Source organism: Onthophagus taurus, chromosome 1 (genome assembly GCF_036711975.1).
Source record: "Onthophagus taurus isolate NC chromosome 1, IU_Otau_3.0, whole genome shotgun sequence".
Classification (NCBI taxonomy): Eukaryota; Metazoa; Arthropoda; class Insecta; order Coleoptera; family Scarabaeidae; genus Onthophagus; species Onthophagus taurus.
Genome location: NC_091966.1, coordinates 34,927,061 through 34,949,828, shown reverse-complemented (window position 1 = coordinate 34,949,828; position 22,768 = coordinate 34,927,061). Strand labels below are relative to the sequence as shown.

General features: G+C 33.3%; 2 protein-coding genes across 3 annotated transcripts in view; one reads left to right on the top strand and one right to left on the bottom strand.

Moving 5' to 3' along the window:
• LOC111425786 (L-lactate dehydrogenase-like) overlaps positions 1–22,768 on the bottom strand; it is a 158,352-nt gene that overhangs the window by 95,741 nt on the left and 39,843 nt on the right. The window lies entirely within an intron of this gene.
• The window catches only part of LOC111425788 (uncharacterized), a 59,905-nt gene continuing 45,271 nt past the window's right edge, over positions 8,135–22,768 (top strand). For both annotated transcript variants that reach the window (XM_023060039.2, XM_023060038.2), the window contains exon 1: positions 8,135–8,466. In XM_023060039.2, coding sequence (XP_022915807.1) covers positions 8,458–8,466 — 9 coding nt within the window. In that variant the 5' untranslated portion in view covers positions 8,135–8,457. The remainder of the gene's footprint in view (positions 8,467–22,768) is intronic.

Genomic DNA, 22,768 nt, shown 5'->3' with positions numbered 1-22,768 from the left:
CTCTCTGGTGATCGTTTCTTATTCGCGCCCGTAAACCTTGTGCTTATCTCAGATTTCGAAACGATGAGTTAGTACCGAAACGCACAAGTCTCCGTTCCATTCGAAATGGGCGTCGTTCGGGACCAATTTTCATTTTTTCAGATATGTTCGCGCGATAATTGCCATGTTTATTGTTATAAAATGTAAATATGTACATCGGTGCACTTTAATTTTGTATTCACGAATTAATTTCTATAATTATTAGGTTATTTCTTTTGCGGTTTCAAGTCGCGTGGGTTTTTTTTCGATAAAAATTAATAAAATTGGTGTAAGTAGGTTTTAATCGGAGGCAAAAAGAAAAATCTTTTTTCGTGCCACGTTTCTCTAACATAAGTTGTTTTCAAGTCGTAAACGCGACGGTCGTTTTCTTTTTCAACCCGCACAAAGTCGGGTTCGACCAGTGCTTGTTGTAATGGCCTTGTTCAGACGCTACTAACAGTACCATCTGTGACATTTAGCAACGACGTTTAACCTTCGAGCGGGCGCGCTCGATTTTGTAACACGAGCGGGCGCGCTGTGTATAAAATTTATAACACAGGTCCGTATCAATTTTCGAGCGAGCGCGCTCGATTTTATAACATATGCATTTTATCATCACTGCTCCAAATTTCTTTTACATTGGCAAAACGCGACTTTTTAATACCTATTAAGAAAAGTATTCCCAAATAAGCCAATAATTCGTTTATGTTAGTATCTTTGATATCTCTGCTTCGTGTGTATTCACGATTTGATCTCAGGGATTCTATATAAGTATTTGTATGTGCCACAATATTTTCAAGCATTATACTATCGATAATTTTTTGAAATAGTTCTAATTCACTAAGATTTTTTACACCACAAGTAGGACCTGAAACATCTTTTATTATGTTAATATTTTTTTTTTGACATTGTCTTTTCCAACATAAAAATCTTCTATACATGTCTCAATACTGTCTTCATACTCTTCAGAAGAATTATCCACTTCAGATGCGCTGTCAAAATTATTTACTTCAATTTCTTCATCACTCATTTTTTTCTTCTTCTTTTTTCGGTTTATCAAATAGTTCTTGAATGTTGTTTTCAATGTCACATTTAGATAATATTTCTTGTGCTGCCATCATTTACATAATAGATAAAATTTTAACACTTGTTATATTTTAACACATTCAATATTTTTTTCAACACAAAAACTTTTGCATAAAAAGACTTCTTTTCGCTCCAACGACACTTTACACAATGACTATAACGTGGATCTCTAAACTTATATATTGACAACCGTATTCTAAATATACCCCGAAATCTGCCGAGGATTACCTACTCATAAAAACTAATCGTAAATAACTCCTAAAAAATAAATACGGCCTGTGCAAACAAACCCTCATGGCGTTTTAAAATTTAGTTTCCGATCTCAACAGACCTCTTACACGCAAAAAACCTTTGAATATATTGAATATTTATACAAACTAGCGAAAAAATTGAAAAGATTGAAATATTGAAAAGATGAAGAAAAAAATTCCGATTCCGAGAAAACTTTCATTACGGACCTGTATTTTTCTAAAGTCAACAAACCACCCTGAAACCTTCACATATGACTCGAAACGTGTTTATAATACATTTACACCATAAATTCATCACATAATATCAATACGGCCTTATCAATCAGCAATTAATGTGTAAATTTTTTATCTTTTACACCTTTTTTTGCCATAAAAACGACGCCAATAGTTTTTTTTTTTTAATTTTCTCATCGTAATGTTCAAAATATATGGTTACACGAATACATTAGCGTTAAATCGTTTCAAATGCATTATATAAGGAAATATATTAAAAAAACGAAGATTGTGATAAATTTTATAACAGCGCGCCCGCTCGAAGGTTAAAGTTGTCACACCATAAATGAAAGTCTAAAACAGAAGCTGCAAAAAGAAACTTGTAATGTCAAAAGAATAAGGAATCCCAATATTAATTAATAATAATTGATTAAGATAATTAGACTAAAAAGATACATTTTAATTATTCTTTTTAATTCAAATATAAACTTCTTCATTTATCGCTACCAATAAATCTCCCATTGGAGTTTTAATAGATCATTAACTCTATCCAATTATAGATAAACCCGTCTTAGTGGTCGAATACGTGAGGGCGCGTGTTCAGAAATCGCGTTTCCGCCGACAGAAACGGTATACTCAGCAGCAGGAGAACTTCTTATCGTCTCGTCTCAGTCGATTCTTAATTGCACATTACGGCTTCGTATGCTGTGATGCACCTACTCGAGGACGCAAGCCTTTAATGTAAACATTGAAATGTTGTACGTTAGTCCCTGTATCGAGAAAACCACCCATTAATGACTTATTAATACCAATTACTCGCCTGGTAATTTTAGAGAGTTGAAGGGATATCGATAAGAAGAGCAAAACGAAGAGGAGCTTACGTTACATTGTATAAAGGTTTTTAATGGACGCGTACTTTGATTAAAAGCGATCGTTAAGCTTTTAATCATTTTAAAAGAACCCCAACAAAAAATTGACTTTTTAATAAATTTAAGTGGACGAATGAAATTTTAAGAACATTTATTTTTGTTACAAGAAAAATGTCATTTAAAAATTTGGTACTGGTTTGTACACGGTTATTACAATTTGTAATCATTAATTATTACGACTGGTTAATTCTAAATGAACAACAAAAAACATTTCAAATAACAGGCGTTAACGTGTGCTTGCCACGGTTGTCATTGCCACACACACAAAAAGTACAAGGTCTCCCCATCAATGATTTACCGAGCTTTCGGAACATGAAACGCCCGCAGCTAATCATAAATATTTGTCTACTTCGTCCCCCTCTCTTTCTCTCTATCGCGCGTAAGGAACACGTTTTACAATTTCCATAATAATCTTAGAAAATGTTTTGACTATATTTGCCGTTTCTGTGTAACTTCCCACGTTATTTCTAACGATATCCAAGTTTTAATTTATAACCAATTTGATTCCAAGAATAAGTTTCTATTAAAAAATGTTTTTATTTAGAAATAATATTTCAACTTATAAGAAATTACTTACAATAAAGTAAGTGTTTATATTCAATAACTCGAACGCCATAAGGACCTTTGAATAGATTTTACCTTCTTTTTGATAGTTTTTGATACATTTTTGCCAGAAATCAAACAAAAATCCCAATAAAAAAGGAAATTAGAAAAAAGTCTGATTTTTTGCCTTATATTTGTTGTAAATGTGTTAAAACTTCCGCAAAACTGATTTCTATCACTATCAGCAAAAACACGTAACCTATACAAAGCAAAGCTTAGTTGGTTTTACCCCAAACAACTTCTTTATTTGATAGGTACAGAAGTCTAAAAACTTCAATCATATAAGAAATTTTCTAATACATTATGAGTTGCCTAAATGGTGCATCCTTTTACGATACGTTATTTTAGAATAATAACTTTTCTATATGACACAGATTAATCTTTGAGACTTTTTAGCACAGATACGAAATCATCTATTCCAACCTAACAAAATAACATGGAGAAATCATTAAGAAAAATTTGAGAATAAAACTACAACGAAACTAAGTTATATCATCAAAGGAAACGATCTCTAATGAATTTCCCACAAAGATATTCCAGTGAAGCTGTATTGACAGAAGATATCTAAGAATAAAGGATATCCAAAGAAATCTCCAACGATACGTTCGCCATTGGATCTCCACCAAATGCAAAATGTTGATAAAATTTTCAATAAACATACTCCAATGGATCTCTGACAGCAGTATTTTATATAACAGTATCACCAATGAATTTCCAATAAAGATGATATATCTCCAATAAATTTTTGATAATGGTAATCTAGTGCACATTAATGCCAGTATCTTCAATTAATTTTTAATAGTCAAATCCGTATCCAATAAAGTACCTATTATGGATAATCCCAAACGGCAGAAAACTCAAATCATCTCATCGAATTTTCCATGAATATAATCCAATGGATATCTAATTAATCTTTAATACAAGTTTTCTATTGAATGTCTTATACCTATAAGTGCAGTAGCAAAATCTCCAATTGCTCTATCTCCACTGAATTCATAATGAAGATAGTCTAATGGATATCAAATGATAATACTTATAATGGGTCACCATTAATCCCAACTATTATATGTATGGTAGTATCTGAGGAGGAAGGTCTCTAATTGTACTAACTCAATAATTTTTTCGTGTAGATATGTTTCATTGGGATTGGAATGGATTAGCATTGAAACTTTAATAGCAAGTTTTTGATTCAGTATATACAAGGTCCGATAGTGAAACCCGATGTTTTTTGAACGTTTCTAATTGATGATGATGAGATTTCAGTTAGTGATTAATCCCTCTTTGTACTGATGTGGAAGTTTTGTTATAATGGAGATTGGACTAGTGAACGCCATTTCGGAACACAATTCTTTTGTGGGTTCGAAACTTTTGTTCGGAAATACAGATTTTGCAACAGCAAAGAGTAAAACGTTAATACTGTACGAGTTGCTTTCACGAAGTAACTACGAAGTATATGCGATAGGACTGTCTGGTGGATTCTTTGCGAAGACTTGAATTTTCTCCCGTACAAAATTGTTGTAGTTCAAGAATTACAAGATTTCGCAAGATGGTTAGTTTGTGCAGAAACAATGTTATGGATAATGAATGAAGATGAGGGAACGATGTCATCAACGGCCCCTTTAAACTCTAGATAACCGTCTGGGATATAGCCCAGAAAGACGATCTAAACTGTAAGACAGCTGTGATGGCACCCTATTTTGTGAGGAAAATGGGCATAATATCACGGTTATTTCCGAGCGCTAACTCACTTTCATCACTAGCTTCTACCTCCCAAAGATACGTCGCTATCAAATTTCTCTTAAAAGAACTTGATTTCAACAGCATGAAGCCATTGCACACATTTCACACGCGTCTATGGCCCAGCCAAGATTATTAGTTTCCGTTAAGCTAATTTCACGGTCACCATTTTATCTGTGATTTTACTTCAAGCGAACTATGTATTTTGATAAGCCTAGAAATTTTACTGAACTGCGAGAGAATATTAAGCGAAAAATGCATGCACGTGGATAGAGTACTGAGTAACTTTGTTCATAAACTTGAGCACTGCAGATAAAATGGAGAACAACATATGAGAGATGTTACTTTTGTTTCATAAAGTTTTCTTGAATTTTTTTAATTCTTAAACTACTTCTTAAACTCCCAGCCTTTCTTTTCTAAATAGAAAAGTAACAAAATATGTTAGCTTCATTGAATTATTTCATTACAAAAATCATTCATGTCAAATTGTTGTCCCATTAAATTTGACATAAAGATAGTCTATTAATAAGATTGTCCAGAGAGGTGTGCAATCAACGTTTAATAGTAAGTCCTCCATTGGATGTCTTGTACCAGTGTTGTACCATTTTTGTATAGTGACAAAATCTCCAATTGCAGTATCTCCTCTAAATTTTTCATCAGGATAGTGCAATGGATATTTGATGACAATGCCTACAATGGATTAATTTTAAATAGTCGTAACTGTATTGTATACTCTGTGGTAGTACCTATAGTAGCAAGGTTTTGAATTACAATAACTATTTCCAATGAATCTTTAATAGCATGTTTTCAATTGGATATCTTATGCCAATATCTGCAGTGGCAAAATCTCTAATGCCTATATCTCATTAAGTTTTCCTTGAAGATAGTTCAGTGGATTTTCAATGATTCTTTAATAGCCAGTTCTTCACTGAATCTCTTTTATCAGTATCTGCAGATGCAAAATATCTAATTACTGTATGTCATTGAATTTTCTATGAAAATAGTCCAGTGGATTTCCAATGAATCTTTAATGGCAAGTTCTCCGTTGAATGCCGAACCAGATACCTTCTCTGTATTTCTAAGAAAGATTCTCAAATCGATATCTAATGGTAGTACCTATAATGGCCGTCCAAATCGCAAATGGCAGTGACGCCAATGGATATCTTATGTATCTCCAGTTGTAGGATTTCCAATGAAGTTACTCCAATGGATGTCAGATTCAATTTAGATTGTAAATTGAAAATCATAACATTTTTCAGTGCCGTAGAGTTGGGTGACTTGACTGCAATTTTAACATCAATTCAATAATATCTGCCATACTCAGGAATATATCATAAAACAAAAAATATAGCGCTATGCCATTTTTTGCAAAGAACAGAACCCGTATAAAACGTTATTGATAAACTCAAAAAAAAAGAACAAAAAAAATAAAAGCTGTGTTTCTCAAGTCACCCGACATGTTGGGTTACTTGAAAATATAAGCATAAATCAGACTTGACTTGAAGATTGACTTGACATCAAATAAAAAAGTATGGGTCCATTGTATAGGGTGAGAAGGGCCTACCATAAGTTTTCATATTTTTATTTTTCAGTTTTCGATATAATGGCGATTTTGATATACAGGCAATATTTGAAGCCTCCACCAATGTCCATCTACCAGTACGTATATTTGTTAAAGCTTCTAATTCTTCTTTACTAAAATCGTGGTATTGTCGCTTACCCAATGCTCTCTTATATTTATTTGGCATTTTGTCAAGTCACCCAAAAATATGAAAAATTATTTCTTAATATCAAAAACAAAAGTCAACAAAATTGGCATTCAGAATCTCTTAAGAAGACAATAAACAATTGTCAAAAAATTATTACATGTGATTTGCTGATCTGGATATCTGAGGATGACCTTAATTATACAGCATATCAAAAACCATGGTTTTCTTACCTTTTATTTAATGTTTTTTAGGGGCCAAATAAAACTCTTGATAACGTTTCTCAACTAAAAACGTTATTTTATCATTGTAGTACAGGTTAGAAAATGTTTTGAATTTGGTCATTTACCTAATAGATAACAACAATGATTTTAACCCTTACGATTTCATGTCACCCAACTCTACGGTACTTTTCTTTACTTTTCTATGACTATTTTCAATCTTTTTATTTCATTTTTTTTAAAGTACTTCTTGGAACTTAATTAGAAGCTTAAATTTTAAAGAGACTACAATAGTCAATGAAACAACGAACCTAAACAAAGTTTAAAAGGTAAGAGATAATTAATGAATCTGTAATTTCACTGTCTCCAATGAATTTCCAATGAAGTTATGAGTTACAGTTTGTTACGATTACAGTATTATTAAAATACTTTGATTGTGATAGAATAAAAAATGTTCTTTTGGAATTGATAAACAGTTTTTTAAAATGCTAAAAACTTGAGGTTTGGTAATTTTGAGGTGTTTTCAGTCCACGACAACAATCTTTATTTTATAATGATGGTATTGTTAGTCTTCCATTATCTACAAAGATAACTTTGTTGCTAAATTAAGGTAGTTTCATATTTAAGAATGTGGCTTCGACTGTTATTTTTACCCTAAAACTTCGAAGTTATTATATGATAAAGGAAAGAGAATTATTAATCATACTTCTGCTAAATGTATGATTTTAATTAAGTGTTTAAATTAAAAGTGAAGTCCTCAAAGGTAAAAGCAAAAATTGTAAACGATTTTGATTATGCCATACTACGTAATGAATTTAGTATCAAAGTAACAGGTATTAATAGTAATTATGACCATAACCACAGCAGATTCTTATCTCACATAAATCCATTCATAAGGCTTTTTTAATTTCAATGTACACACTCCATAAATTAGTTATTGTTACAAGAAAACGATTTCTCCTCTACACAAACGATTACACCACCAGATGGAATCGACAATAATCAATTAAAAATTCTTTCAGTATTTTATTAATTATATATTTTTTCAATAACCCAAATTAATGAAACTTTTTAGAGTTAAATTTCTTTTCATTGATTTGTTTTGCAAAATATAACTGAAAACACGTGTCACCATCATTGTTCTGGGGCCGTCGAGACGCCCACGCCGCGTATCGGTCTTCGCGCCCCCCGTGCAAACACGGGGCCCCGTTGAGTGCTGTTTCTATCCCCCGCCATCGCCCTCGAGGCTCCATCGTCGGTGAGGGCCCCCATCGAAGCCCGACCACCTCCAGAGATACAACCTGTTGGTGACGTCACGCGTCCGCGGCCCCGTACTAGACACGCATCGCGAAGGACCCCACGATCCCGACCAGAAGAGCTTCGGCCGTTCAGAAACGAACACCGCGAAAACTTTAAATCCATCCCGCGAAAAAGCTCTAACACGAAAAAAAGTTTTTACGAAAAATAAACACAGTTAATTAATTTTTTCGAAGTTAATTTTTGGAAAGGAGACATAAGAAGAAAAAAATAAAAATCGTGAAAATGTTTTGTTATTTCAATTATTTTTAATAAATTGTGTAAATGTGTGTATGAGTGATTTGAATTTTGAAAAGTGTAAGAATGGGTTATCTGGAGGAGTGACTAAAAAGAGAAAAGTGGATGTGTTAGTGGGATTTGATTTATCAAAATCAACATGGATGAGGTATTGTAAAATTTTTTTAATAAATTCTTAAATTCAATTCCCAATTGTGTACAATCACTCAACCGAAAATCAATTACAAACATCTCCAAGATATAATTACAAACATAACGTATCTAATAAAACTCTTATAACCATTTCAAAACAAACTAAACAATAATTCTTTAAAGTTATAAAGAAGTTTCATTAATCGTCACCTTTACGGTTGTTCATCGAATGTTGAAGAGATTATTTTTGCTTCAATAATCTGTTCAAGTTAGTTTTCGACTTTACGAGGTAAACGTGCTTTGCCGAATCAAATTGAAGTAAGAAATAATAATCAAGACGAATTTATTAATAAAATAGAATTTACCAAGACTTGAAAATTAATAATAATAAAAATTTACGACATTTAATAACAGAATTTCATTCGATAAAAGCCAAAATCAATAAAGACCATTGCCATCACCATCCAATGATATAAAAGTTAGAACTGAATCGAAATTCCTTTAAGATATCACATCTAGAGTTTACAATTTCGATACCCGCGCGAGGAATCGTTATTATTGTCCAATTAATTTTATATAACCCCCATCGATGTTGGGTGTAGTTTATGACCCAAACTGTTCGCTATTCTTGCCCGTGGCAATAGTTTTCGATAATAAAAACGGTTTTTATACCACACACCATTAATCGAAAACCACATCACTTAAAAGAGCTCGACACAAAGAAAATCCCTTAAAAGAATACTTTTAATGTCAACTTAAATTTGCAAAGAAGCGCATATCCGGTCGTGGATTTCAAAATTAATAACATCCGGTTTTAACTTGAAAATAAAAATTGTCGCGATTATCTTCAATTTACTTTTTCCTCTTTTTAATAAAACATCGAAAATAAATCAACCCAATTACCCCTTTCTCGTGAAAAGAATTTCGGTGAAGAAAAAATTATTTTTAAAGAAATGTAGGTAAAGATTGTCGGCTTTAGATCATAAAGAAACGGAGCTGCGGGCGCGAAGAAAAAGTGTCTCGCTGCGTAGACGATGGTTGCTGCCTTTCTTCTTTTACTTCTTCTTCTGACGGTGACCGGTGCGTATTTATAAAAATGTGAAATCGCAACGGACGATCTCCGGCGATGATGACTTAATAATAACCAATGGTACAGTCACGCCGATGCCACCGAAGACCTAGAATAAGATTAATCCCAACATTTCTTAGAAATCTTTGTTACTTTTCGATGTCACGCTACCACTTTCAATCTTTTTATTTCGTTTTTTTTTGAGTACTTCTCGAAACGTAATTGGAAGCTTAAATCTTAGAGAGACTACAATACTCAATCAAACAACGAACCTGAACAAAATTTAAAAAGTGCAGTAAAACCTCGTTAGAACGTACTTTGGATATAAGGAATTTTAGTTGTTATTTAATGCTAGATTGTTGTATATTTTTATTGAACTAAAACTAGAACTAACACTAGACCTAGAACTAGAAACATTCGGGTTTAGCCGTCTTACGAGGCGTACGACTAAACCCGAATGCTTCTAGTTCTAGGTTAAGTGTTACTTCGCACTAGAGTTTATAAAACTAAAACTAGAACTGGACTGCGTTATGCATCATATGACTAAGCGACAAAAAAATAATGTTGAGAAAAACGGGATTTTCGTTTTCATCTATCTAAAAATATAAGACTTCTCAGAATAGACAGGCTCAAACTATTGAAAATTGTTTGGTGCCTGTCCATTTTTATCACAGAACACTGATGACAGCTATCACAAGCACAGAAGCCGCTTGGTTACTCGTTACGTTTTACGATTATACTGGGTGTTTCTGTAAGTCGTGGCATAAATTTAATGACTAAAACTAGGGACAAAATGATGACGATTCGTGTAAAAATTTTTGAAGAAAATAATCTAGAGTTTCATTTTGTACCTTTAAACTGGATTTTATTTTATATAGAATTTATGTCTAACCAGTTTCGGCCCTTGGCCTACTTCAGAGACTCTACAAATAGATTAACATCTCTCATCTTATCCATTTTACAACCAGGTTTCTTAATATTTCTTTTTGTTTTGTTAAAAAAGATCACAGATCAAAGTCGAAATCAGATTATTAGTTACTAATTTACAAAATTAAAGATTAAAAAGTTGTAAAATGGGAATGTTGTAAGACTTAAATAATAATAAACCGAAACTTTCTAGTTCTAGGGTTAGTTCTAGTTTTAGTGCAATAAAAATATGCAACATAGTGATATTTATTTGTTTATTTCCATTAAACCTCTACAGGGCAAACCCCAATTACAAAGGTTTTACAAAATAAAAACAATACTACTAAGACCGTAACTTAACATTAATCCGAAAAATTTAATTGAATAGTATCTAACACCAAAGAAAATAAACAGTTGTAATCGTTAACATAATGGAAAAACAAATTCTCAAATTAATACTTAAAAATACCAGAGTTTATAAGATTTTTCACATAATTTTTAAAAGATTTTGACTCCGAAAAAGGAAAAAAATCGACATCCCCAAGATTATTAACCAAACAAGAGGCTCCATAAATAGGTGCGTGAAACAAAACGTCTGTACGGCCCTTATCTATATAAAAAGTGGACTGCGACCGTGAAGCAAATCTCGGTACATTTAAGGCAATGTTCTCAACAATTTGGTTAACAGTTTGAAGTTTATTGAACCAAATTTTATGCAATGTGTAAGCATTCAAGATAGCACGCCTTCTCTCAAGGGAAGTAAACTCATTGGTACTCAAAAGTTGCAAATACGGTTCAAAGGTGGGATATGATCCTGTTATTTTATAGGTAAGATACCTTATAAATTTTTTTTAAACTCTCTCGATTATAGATTTATAGGTCACATATGCAGTATTCTAAATGAATGAGGCGTACTCCAACTTACTTCTTACAAATGTATTAAAGAGTACTTTAAAAATATTCCCATTTTGAAATCTATTAATCCGAAGCCGCTAATCTATTAATATGCTTTGAAAATGAAAATTTTAAATCAAACGTAACACCTAAATCACAAACATATTAATTTCTTTTTAAAATGATCTTGTTCATGTCATAGTTATGAATTTGCAACTTTTTCTTCCTACTAAAAGTCCTTACAGAGCATTTCGACGTATTAAAATTTAACTTATATCTTATGCTAATTAGCGCTACCCACCGCTGTCGTTTGTAAAATGGATAAGATGAGAGATGTTAATCTATTTGTAGAGTCTTTGAAGATGGCCCAGCCCGAAACTAGTTAGACTTATATCCTAGTAGTATATAAAATAAAAGACATACATTTTTAATTTTATACTAACATCTAGAAAACGACACTGGCCCAAAATTGTAGGTTCATCTAGTTTTTCTATTGTAGAATTTCTTGATGTATCTAAGTGTCGTATCTAATTGTAAGTCGGTTCTTAGGCGTATGATGCAAATCCGACTTGAAATCGTATAACGTGATTGGCGCTTAGTTTTATCCTTTAAATCAAATAGTATTTTAGGTTTTTCGGTATTCTGCATTTTTTTAAAAATAAGTTACACCTTTACTTACCAGACAGCATGAAAATCTCTAAAAACGATAGAATGTTGCCTAGCCAAGTGATGTATAACGCGATCCAACTAACACTAGACCTAGAATTAGAAAATTTCAGGTTTAGCCGCGCGTTTCTTAACACATCTAAACCCGAATGTTACTAGTTCTAGGTGTAGTGTTAGTTCTAATACAAGCGTTAGTTCTTTTATTGAACTAACTAATACAGAACGCAACAGCGTGGATAGTTAGTGCAAATTAAAAACTTTTCATATAACGTACTTTTTGTTATAACGGTCATTTCCTTCCCCGTTATATCGAGATTGTACAGTTTGAATGAATTTATTTATGTTGTTTCTGCCATCCAGTATCAATTGAGCAAGAAGATTCTAAAAGTATAACATAAAGTAGTATTATCAAGACTGTTTTGGTTTCAAAAGGTTTCGATTCTAATCTAAATGTAGTCTCCGTAGAACGCAGCAAACTATGTTGCAAGCTATTGATTCCGAAGTTGGTTCTTGTATTGGTATAGTTGTTGGTTCTGGTCACTTGTTCACGCGGAAGTGCGCGCGCAACGATCGCGCCGGCGCAAATAGCATTAATTTATTTCGACGTACGTGCAGCGTAGCCGCTTATCTACGGAATTCCTGTAGGTACTGCGGCGATACCATAAAGGGGAAAACGGCCCAAGAAGAAGAAACTACGGCCGACTCTTTTCCTCCCGCTTCCTTATTTTCTTGGAGCCAATATATGGACAATATTAATATATTTGCGAGTGGCGGTGAAACGCGGCGTTAGATAAACGCCGCCGGTCGCCGTTTTATCGTGGCCGTAAATCCGCGTCATTTCGTAATGGCAGCGAGATAGGAGGAAACAGGTGGCGATTATTTATGCGACGGTTCCGCGTTTCTACCGGTTCGCACACAGTAAACGAAACGTAAATCAAATCCCCGTCGTTTCTTCGTTCGTAATCGGCGCGAAAGGAAAGATGCTTCGTATAACTTCACAAGTTTTCGATCTTGGACCAAAACGAATGCGTCAGGTTCGAACCTGTTTTCTTCGGCGACCATAGTCTATTGTAATTTGATACGGTAGGAACGTTTTGAAGATTTAGATGCACAACCAGGTATCCGGTATCTTTCCGCATAGTGTTTGTACAAATATTTTACGAGTTTAAATTTTAATTATTATTTTATGCTCTTTACAATACGATAGTCAATAAAATTTTAACTGAACATGTATGTAGGTCGTAACTCGGACGTTTTGCACGAATGAGCAATAAACGTCAATGTCGAAGCCGGTGCCATATCGCTTCGGAGCGGCGCTTCTTTCTACATCTTTTCAAGACCCAAACAACAAAAGCTAATAAGAACCCAGCGTCCTTCACGAGCAATTACGGTGATTTATATCGTCGGCATTAACATAAATATTGATGGTTTTACTACACCCATAAACCCATCTCCTCTAAATAGAACCTTTTAGTCAACTCATCTCAAGTAACAATTAAGTTTACAAAACAAAAGTATTAAAAATAAATCCAATTATACCATCCATTTAATTGAATTGAAAGAATTTTACTCAACTCATTTTTAATTTTTTGTGATCCATACGGTACAGTAGGTTTATAACACAGTACTTGAACAAAGAGACTGTGGTGTCTTTATTAAGAAGTCAATATTTTCCTAGGAAATTCATTGCTGATAAGAGAATGTGGTGTAGTAATCGGTGATTCTAGCAAAGGCTGATAGCGTGGTGATTCTTGGATGTTGATAATTTTGATTTTATGTGGAAATAGCTGCAATTTTATTCTGCTCTTTGTAGATTTCTTTTATAATAACCATAAGCATTTGATTTGCATTAACTTTAGAACTTTTTCATAGATAGTGTCGTGTTTGTCAAAAAAGATCATTGGTTTATCAAGGTCCTCAAATGCTAGCAAAGTATTTTCATTGCCAATATTTCAAACTTTTTGTTATGTTGCAAAGTTTAACAGATCTTCGTTAATCAGAGACCTATCATGAGAAATATGGAGCTCATTTACATCTTTTCATTCTACTTCTATATCTAGCTCTTTTGCCATTTCTACAATGTTGCCCGTTGTCATAGTTTTAGAGTCACTGACGATTTCATGGCATTAAAATCACTTTGGACATAACAGTTTCCAAGCTTTTTCTATTGTTATTTTCTTAATCTCTTTCCAAGCATATTCCACTATTTTGATATAATCTGAAATGTGGAACCTCTTTCAAAAACTTCATAAGATATCGCAATCTTTACTTTTTTTATAATCTATTGCCGCTAGGCATTGAATAAAAGTTTGTTTTAAATAATTTAAATATGTTTAAATATATTCTATCCACATTAGTCTTTATTATGTCGTCTTATTTATGTATATCACTACAATAATAACCCTAAAGGGATGTGGAAAATATACGTACTGAGATAGCACACTTAGTTATCTGGTTGTTGTCACACTTCTTTATTTGTTCCTTATTCGGCAAATATCGTTAATCTAAGACAATCGCTAACAAAATTAACACAGTGAAATACCTTATTGAAGTCACAGAAACGTCGTAGAGGTTATTTAGCACTCCTATAACTTTCTATAAGCCGATTATTAACATCTGCAACCGTCTTCACAGTGTGTGACTTAATGCAATTTAAAGTAGTAGCTTCTCATAACTAGAACAGTAAAGCATTAAGGCAGTATAGGCAATGTAATCTCACAAAAAAAAGTTTTTACATCGATCACTAATTTCATTAATAATCTTGTACTTAAGTCTTTCGCCATACTCAATCCTCAACTAATGACTTAAATAAAATTGTTCTGCTTCAAATTGTGCAGCATGAAAATCACTAACTTCTATATCAATTAATAAAAGGTGAGGGAGTGTATTATTAAAAAAATTCTTATAGATTTTTATAAATAAGAGGATCATCAATATTTTTCCTTTAAATAAATAAATTACTTAATTAATATTGAATTAACTACTATCGCAACTATGATCAAGTGAAACTTGGTCATGTTTTTCTATTATTAACTTCACCTTACACTTCACCCCCTCACTAAAATTTACACCCTTTGAGAAATAGTACTCAATAAGTTTATAAGCCACAAACGTGGCAGAGCTAAGCGTTGAACCAAGTAATGAAGAAGCAGTAGGATCCAATTAGTAGAGGTCTATCAACACCCAAAACGGACTAATAGAGGCAAATCATTATATGGTAATCATTATAATATATCAGGCGGAGCTGGTCGTCCCAGACTAGTCATGACAGCCGCAAAAACAATCGTAATAAAACCTAATTTGACCATGATCTAACGATAAGCTCCTTATACCGTGATTACCACAAGGTTCATTAACACATTAAGTGCAACCTTAGTGACAAATAATTCTTTTACTGTAGTTGCAATTTTTTTTAATCGAATGCTTACAAAGTTGTTAAAATGCAAAATATAGATTTGTTTAATCATCATCCTCTGCAGTATATGTGTTATCAACTCCAAATGATCATTCAACCCGATTTTTTTCTTGCACTATCTTGTCACTGAAAAATATTTATTATAAATGCAAAATTGTGCAAAACTAAAGTGAGAAACTGTTCATTGCAGTCTTATGTCCTTTTTCGTTTCTACTTTTTGTCCGTCTTGCTAAAATAGTATCAAATTATGAGCAAGTTAAACTCTAACATCTGTGACAAAAGATAATCTTATATGAGGATGAAAAAGAAGCACTTCTTCCCATCACAAAGAATGGAATACAAGCACGGATAAAGTACTGGAAAATTGGTATATTCACAAGATATGTCTTGTTACATTCTAACATTTAAAATCATAATGGATATCATTGCTTTTCATAATTATCGAGAAAACTAAAATATTTCACTATGTAATATCTTAAAAGGTAGCCTAATTGATAAGGATATCATCGTCATATATCTTATTCCATTATAATATCATGAATGTTTATAATCAAGTTATTTATTATAGCTTAGAATGAAGTAAACAGCGATGTATATCAATCCTTTTGATAACTATTTAGAATATTAAGACATAGAATATTAGAATATTATAATAAGGATTTTAACGTGATGCGTCTTATTAGTATCCAATATCTAGAATGTTTGTGATCAAATTACTCTTTGCAACTTCAAATGAAGAATATTGTCATCAATCTTCGATAACTATTGAGAAAATCATGATATTTGTAAGCGTTAGATTTGAGTGTTTCAAATTTGGCAAAGATGTCTTATTTAGAAGAGCTAAACCTGGTCCAAATTAGGATTAATGTTTCACATTTATACATATCTAAATATCTCTTCTATAATTTTAATATTTTCACGTATCGTATCTTAAAATAATGCTTAATAAGCATCCTAAAGTGATATGAATAACATCATGTGTGATTAAGTGTTTATAGTGATTGATTTTTTATACTGCGCTATCGTATTTATACAAAGACAAATGTTGCGTTAGGCTTTTAAAGGCTTTTAAAAGCATTACATTATTTACGTGAAGTTTTATTTTGCAATATAGCATTTACAGGTATGTAACGTTATCTACGTGAGGTAAATGATTTATGTAGAAAATACGTGAGTTGATTTCTTAGTGTAACGAAATAATAAATCGATTGTTAAGAAGTCAACAAAATGATGAACATGAACGTCAAAATGAACGAGACAGTGACCTTAGTATTGTATCGAGTCAACATAGATCACAATACCAGTAAGCGCGAAGAATAAGACAAAGTAGAAAGCGAAAAGAGTAAAACAGTTTACGATCTACCGACAATGCAAGATTTTTTTATGGCAAAAATAGATTTAAGTGGTAATAAGTTCCGCCGGCTTCTTCTAAAATTCGATAACACATTTCCTGTAATCCCATTAGAAAGGTTTCGGTCACTTAAGATAACAGATAAGATCATATCTCAAAGTTTGGAAGATACCGACTTTAAATATAAGCTCTGGCCTCACAGTTACATAGACGAGCTAGAATTGGAAGCTTCTCTCATCATACAGTTTCTTACAGAAGTCTAGAAATTCAATCACAAAAAGAACAGTAGTGTTTTGAAAAAGCCTGATTATGAAGCGTATAGTTAACTAAGTGAGTAAATTGATTCTGAATGTCTAAGTTTCATGAACATCTCTTCTGATCTGGTATTTTAAGATAGTCAGAAAAATTAGTGATTCGATGTGATTCAAAATACGACATTATGCCAAGTTAAGTCTTAACGATAGATATTTCCAGCTTTATCTTCTGCTGGGAATGGGCGAAATATTTTTGGACAACTTTTGTTATAACTCAACATTCATAAATGCTTTATTGTTATTAACAGGACAGTATTTTTATCGCTGTTTACAATTCGTTCGCTTCTTGTTGTTATCTCTAAAAACATCGGTGACTTAGCTGCGAATTGATATTACTACTTGCTTAACACTAAACTGCAAGTAAGTATGTAATAATGAAACTTGACACTCACTTATTAATTGAGTTATTTAAGGCAATGTACTAAAATCGGAATTATGTTCATCAATAGAACTGTTTAAAATTTGAAGTCTGAAGAATCTGCTGTCAAAATTGTTTAAGTTAACAACATAATAATCTGTACCGTATAGTCAGCACGCAAAAAAAAAGTTTTCCAAAGTAATTTATTATAGAAAACCTGGTACCTTCTCATTGTATCGTCGGCACAGTAAAAAAAATAAGTCTTCGAAGCTCGCGGGCCGAAGCCGTTCACGATATCCCAAGATGAGGCGACCAACGATGCGTATCGCCCGGTTCGTAATATCTTCGCGCGGAGCAGCGTTTCTTCCTTCTTTCTATACTATATAATCGAGCATCAAAGAGGAAGAAAGAGAATGCCCCGCGCGCTTCGTGTTTGATGTCTTAACAATTAATAGACCGCGCGGCGATATATCACGAATTGATTAATGGCTTTCGGAAACCCGTTCGGCCGCCTTCGGGGCCCTCTTCTTCTGCAGCACCCGCGTCCGATCAGAACCGTTTCTTTCTCATTTTAACATCGCACCCATGAAATCCAATAAAATTTTATTATTATTACTTAATCGGTCGTGTATAGACAAAAAGATAACAAGAAGTTTTTAGATCAAGAATTCTAGTTCTTTTACATTTAATAATTTCATTACATGTGTTGGTAATTTCGTTTTTATTTAACCATTCCCATGAGTTAATTCCCATAATAACCTTAATTGGAATTCGTTCCATTTCGCAAACAATCGTAATTAGCGTATAGAGATATATTATTAACGTAATTGCCGGGTTTTAAGAGGCGCCTCCAAGCAATAGACATGTTTAACAAGTAATTTAACACTAATCTAAGCATCCGTTACATAATTTCACTAATTTAATAACTTCTAATTTTGATCGTTTCCGGGTTCAAGAACCATATTTAATATCTAAAAGCTAATGAAAATAAGGTGTAGTTTCAACAAAGGTCTTTTTTTATTTGGTGTCGTGAATAACCATGCGCGACTAATTGTTAATTGTTATTTATGGGACGTCGTGGTGAGCGTTTGACAAAACGATTATTTCGCAAAACCCACGAGATAAACCACCTCGCAAAAGAAAATACTGGGCGCAGTTAATCAGCGAGTCCGAAGGATAGAAGGAGGAGACGCCGAAGGAATCTGAAGATTGGAATTTTATGGAGGCGCCGCCATCGTATGTATTGATATATTGTGCGAATAATCAGTGCTATTCTTCTATATGAATGGCTAATTAAGAGACCGATTGCATTATTTTATGAAAGTACAGTAAAATTTTATTAGTGTTATTCAGCGCTAGATTTTTGTATATTTTTATTGAACTAACACTAGACCTAGAAACATTCGGGTTTAGCCGTCTTAAGAGACGTGCGGCTAAACCCGAATGTTTCTAGTCTAGTGTCTAGTGTTAGTTTTAGTAATAGTGCTAGGTAGCGCTAGTTAGCACTAGATATCACTATGTTGCATATTTCTATTAAATTAAGCCGTGCGTCTGAAGACGGCTTAACCCGAAACTTTCTAGTTCTAGGTTTAGTGTTAGTTCTAGTTTTACACTAGCACTATCACTAGAACTAACACAAAACCTAGAACTAGAATCATTCGGGTTTAGCCGTCTTGAGAGACGTGCGGCTAAATCCGATTGCTTCTAGTTCTCGGTCTAATGTTAGTTCTAGTATTACACTTGTACTATCACAAGAACTAACACAAAACCTAGAACTAGAATCATTCGGGTTTAGCCGTCTTGAGAGACATGCGGCTAAATCCGATTGTTTCTAGTTCTCGGTGTAATGTTAGTTCTACTTTTACACTAGCACTATCACAAGAACTAACACAAAACCTAGAACTAGAATCATTCGGGTTTAGCCGTCTTGAGAAACGTGCGGCTAAATCCGAATGTTTCTAGTTCTAGGTCTAGTGTTAGTTCTAGTTTTAATTGTTATACAAAGCTGACGTCACGAACGGGCTTTCGAGCTATGCACCTATTCCCGGAATGTAGCAGTTCTCTTATAACAAATTCTACCTTCTTTTTTATATAAATATAAAGCGAAGTAAACTGAACGTAACGCTATTAATCCGTTATATCGAGGTTTTATTGTATTTTAAAATAATAATTACGAGTAACGTGTTTTATATTATAAGTATTAATAAGATTCAGAATTTTTTAATTAAGATGTAATTAAAAGCGATATCGAGAAGTAATATCAAAATATTTTTTTCTTAAATCCAATCATCCTCAAGGACTATTACCATCTTTATCCGACTTTAATTCCATTAGTTCTGGTTGGACCACTTTGGAAAAGTGACGCGAAATAAAGAAGATTACGAGAAGCTCAAAAAATAATTACTTGATAAAGATTAATTCTGTTATGTATTTTTTAAATAATCTCTCTATATAGGTATAATTAAACGAAACGGATCGATTTTTCTTTTTATCACAAATTTTATGGCTCCAGTTCTGGTTAATTCTAAAAAGTTAATTTTCTTTAAGTTCTAAGACGTTCGATTCCGACGATATCTCAACGTTGAAACTGTCTGTCAATCTATCCGTCTCAATTCCGGGAAGAGAGCGATTTAATAAAGCCGCGCGCCGTCTAACGTGCGACGTAATGAATGTGAGAAACAAAAAGGGCTCCTCCGGGTCGGGGCCGTTCTCGGTTTCAGCTCAACCGGGCGATCCGACCAACCAAACAACAAAACGTCCTTAAGGAAGACGGACGATAAGACGATTTTTGTAAGTGCGACGAAGATGAACGGACGATGATGGAACGAAAGAGGGAGAGTGTATGGTGGAAGAGAGACGTTTTCGTTCTGCTGGTCGGGAGAAAGACAAAGGATGAAATAATGACGGCTGGTAGCCGGGCGACCGCCGCGAACCTCGGCAATATTTATCTAACCGGACAATGGATATCTTCTGTTTTCCAACAAAGATACTGCACAATCACGGCCCCATTGTCGCGCCCTGAATACGACTGCTTATGGGATGCCTTTCGACGGCTTTCCATTGTCGAACGAAATGGGATAAAAAATTCTATATGTACTATCCATGTTGGATACATGAAAAATAATTTGACTTGTAAAATCCATAAAGAATATTTATTACTAAAAGAGACTAAATAATGAGCAAATCAAGGACTTTTCATATGTTATTGTATATTTTTGTTTTATATTATTTTGGATTGCTTAGAATCAGAGTTGGGTCGGATACAGGAAAAAAGTATTCGAGTACCGGATACCGGATACTTACAATGTATCCGGATACTTTTTTAAAGAAGTACGGATACTTTCTCCATAAAAGTATCCGTATACATGTTACCGGCAGTTTTCGGATACATTCTCGAATACTTTGTCATCCATTTGTCATCCATATTTTACTTATAGTGACTCCTAATTTTTTCTCCTATATTTTTCTCGAGTGGTCTCTCGTTGAGGAAATTTAGTGTACACTTACTACGAAATGGGTACCGGATACCGGATACCGAATACAAAATTTGAAAAGTATCCGGGTACAGAGTATCGAATACTCAAAAAGTATCCGAATACAGAAGTATCCGGATACTACCCAACTCTGCTTAGAATTTGTTTCAAATGTGCCAAATGAAACACTTCTATCATCTCCTTTTTAATGTACCTTCTCCTTTACTAAATGTAGGCGATAATTTATTTCAGCAGTTCTCTGTTTTGTGCTTTTCAAAATAATATGATTGGGTGTCCATGTCCAATACTATCCAATATTATCCCATACTGCCCAATTCTCTCATGATGTTATATTCCCTGACATAAAGAGTGATTTAGCATTCCAGGCACCAATTTTCAGTTTATGACTTTTATGTGGTTCCACTTTCCGATGGTTCCTAGCAATCTTCGTGATGATTCTTATCAACCCTTGACCAGTGAAACCAAAATCAAGTTGTCACCTGTAAGTAGCTGGTACGAAGCCTATCGAGAAGTTTTTCTTCAGTAGTTTTGATTCACTAATGGCATAGCTGCTGCGCCATACCATGTGATTTTTTTAATAAATGAAATATAACAAAATATAGATTATGTCAAAATGTCATAATTAGCATAGTATTAAATTTCTCTAAAAGCAACTACCAGTCTAAATTCTTACTGATAACTCTGACTTATTTTATTCCATTGCTTTTTTACAAATTACTTATATTTTGGTTTACTTTATTGTACACGTAGGCAAAGATAAGGCTTTATTAAGATTCTACCAGTATTGTTTGACATTAGTAACGTTTTTGCAATAATTAATGAAGCATATTTCTAAAACATTACTCCATCACACTGAACCACTGAAGCAGTTAAATTAAAACGTGAGTGATATGGTCGTGTGTACAATGCCAAACAGTTAAACATATGGGGTTCAACTTTTTCTATCATCATTAGCTGGAGAGCGGATTGACTTATCCTTCACTATTCTATCTGGAATGTTAGAGTTTTTAATCTATCCAGGAATAGACAGATATCTGCCTGTGACACATCTACTTTGTGCACATTAGATTTACGAAACCCGATAACACCACATCAATACTTATTGTATCTACTCCAACCCAAATCATAAAATTTGTTGCAAGCAAAGTATGTCGTTGCATCAGCATCGATTACACTTGCATGGTCTTATATTTAAAAAGCATCAAATATATCTCTCATAGGAGCTACTTTGTCAGCTGGTTTACTATATTTATTTTAAAAAAGTACTTCTAAATATATAAACAAGTTCTGAACTTTTAGATGAAGCTTTTGGACCTAGCACATGTTTTATTATGTGCTGGCAAACACATATCATAAATTAGCACACTCATTGTTGTTCTCTCTTATACGTAGCTATTGCTTATTACGCAATTCAACTTCACAGCATCGTCGCTTAGTAGACTTACCGTAATTTAAAATACAGAGCAAAGAGGGGTAGAAAAAAAGTTTTGAATATAAGAAGCAAATATGAGTAGAAAATATTGCTTGACCATCGGAAATACTATTAAAACCACAAAGCTATAAACGTTTACCTGGAAGGGATTTATTGTCATACAATAAAGCGTTTGGTGGGAACTGAGATTCCACATATGACTATCTGAAGGTTAAATACAGCGCAAGTTTACTTTTTATTTACTGATGGAATATGCACCTGCCCTATAATTTTGTTGACGTCTATTTATAGATGACTCTATTACTTAGTCTTCTAGGAACTTGTTAATCTTGAATGCTGTCGACTCTTATACTTTGCGTTAGAAATACAACGCTTTTTCATCTCAATAAGGATTTTAGGGGATATTTCGGAAAATATAA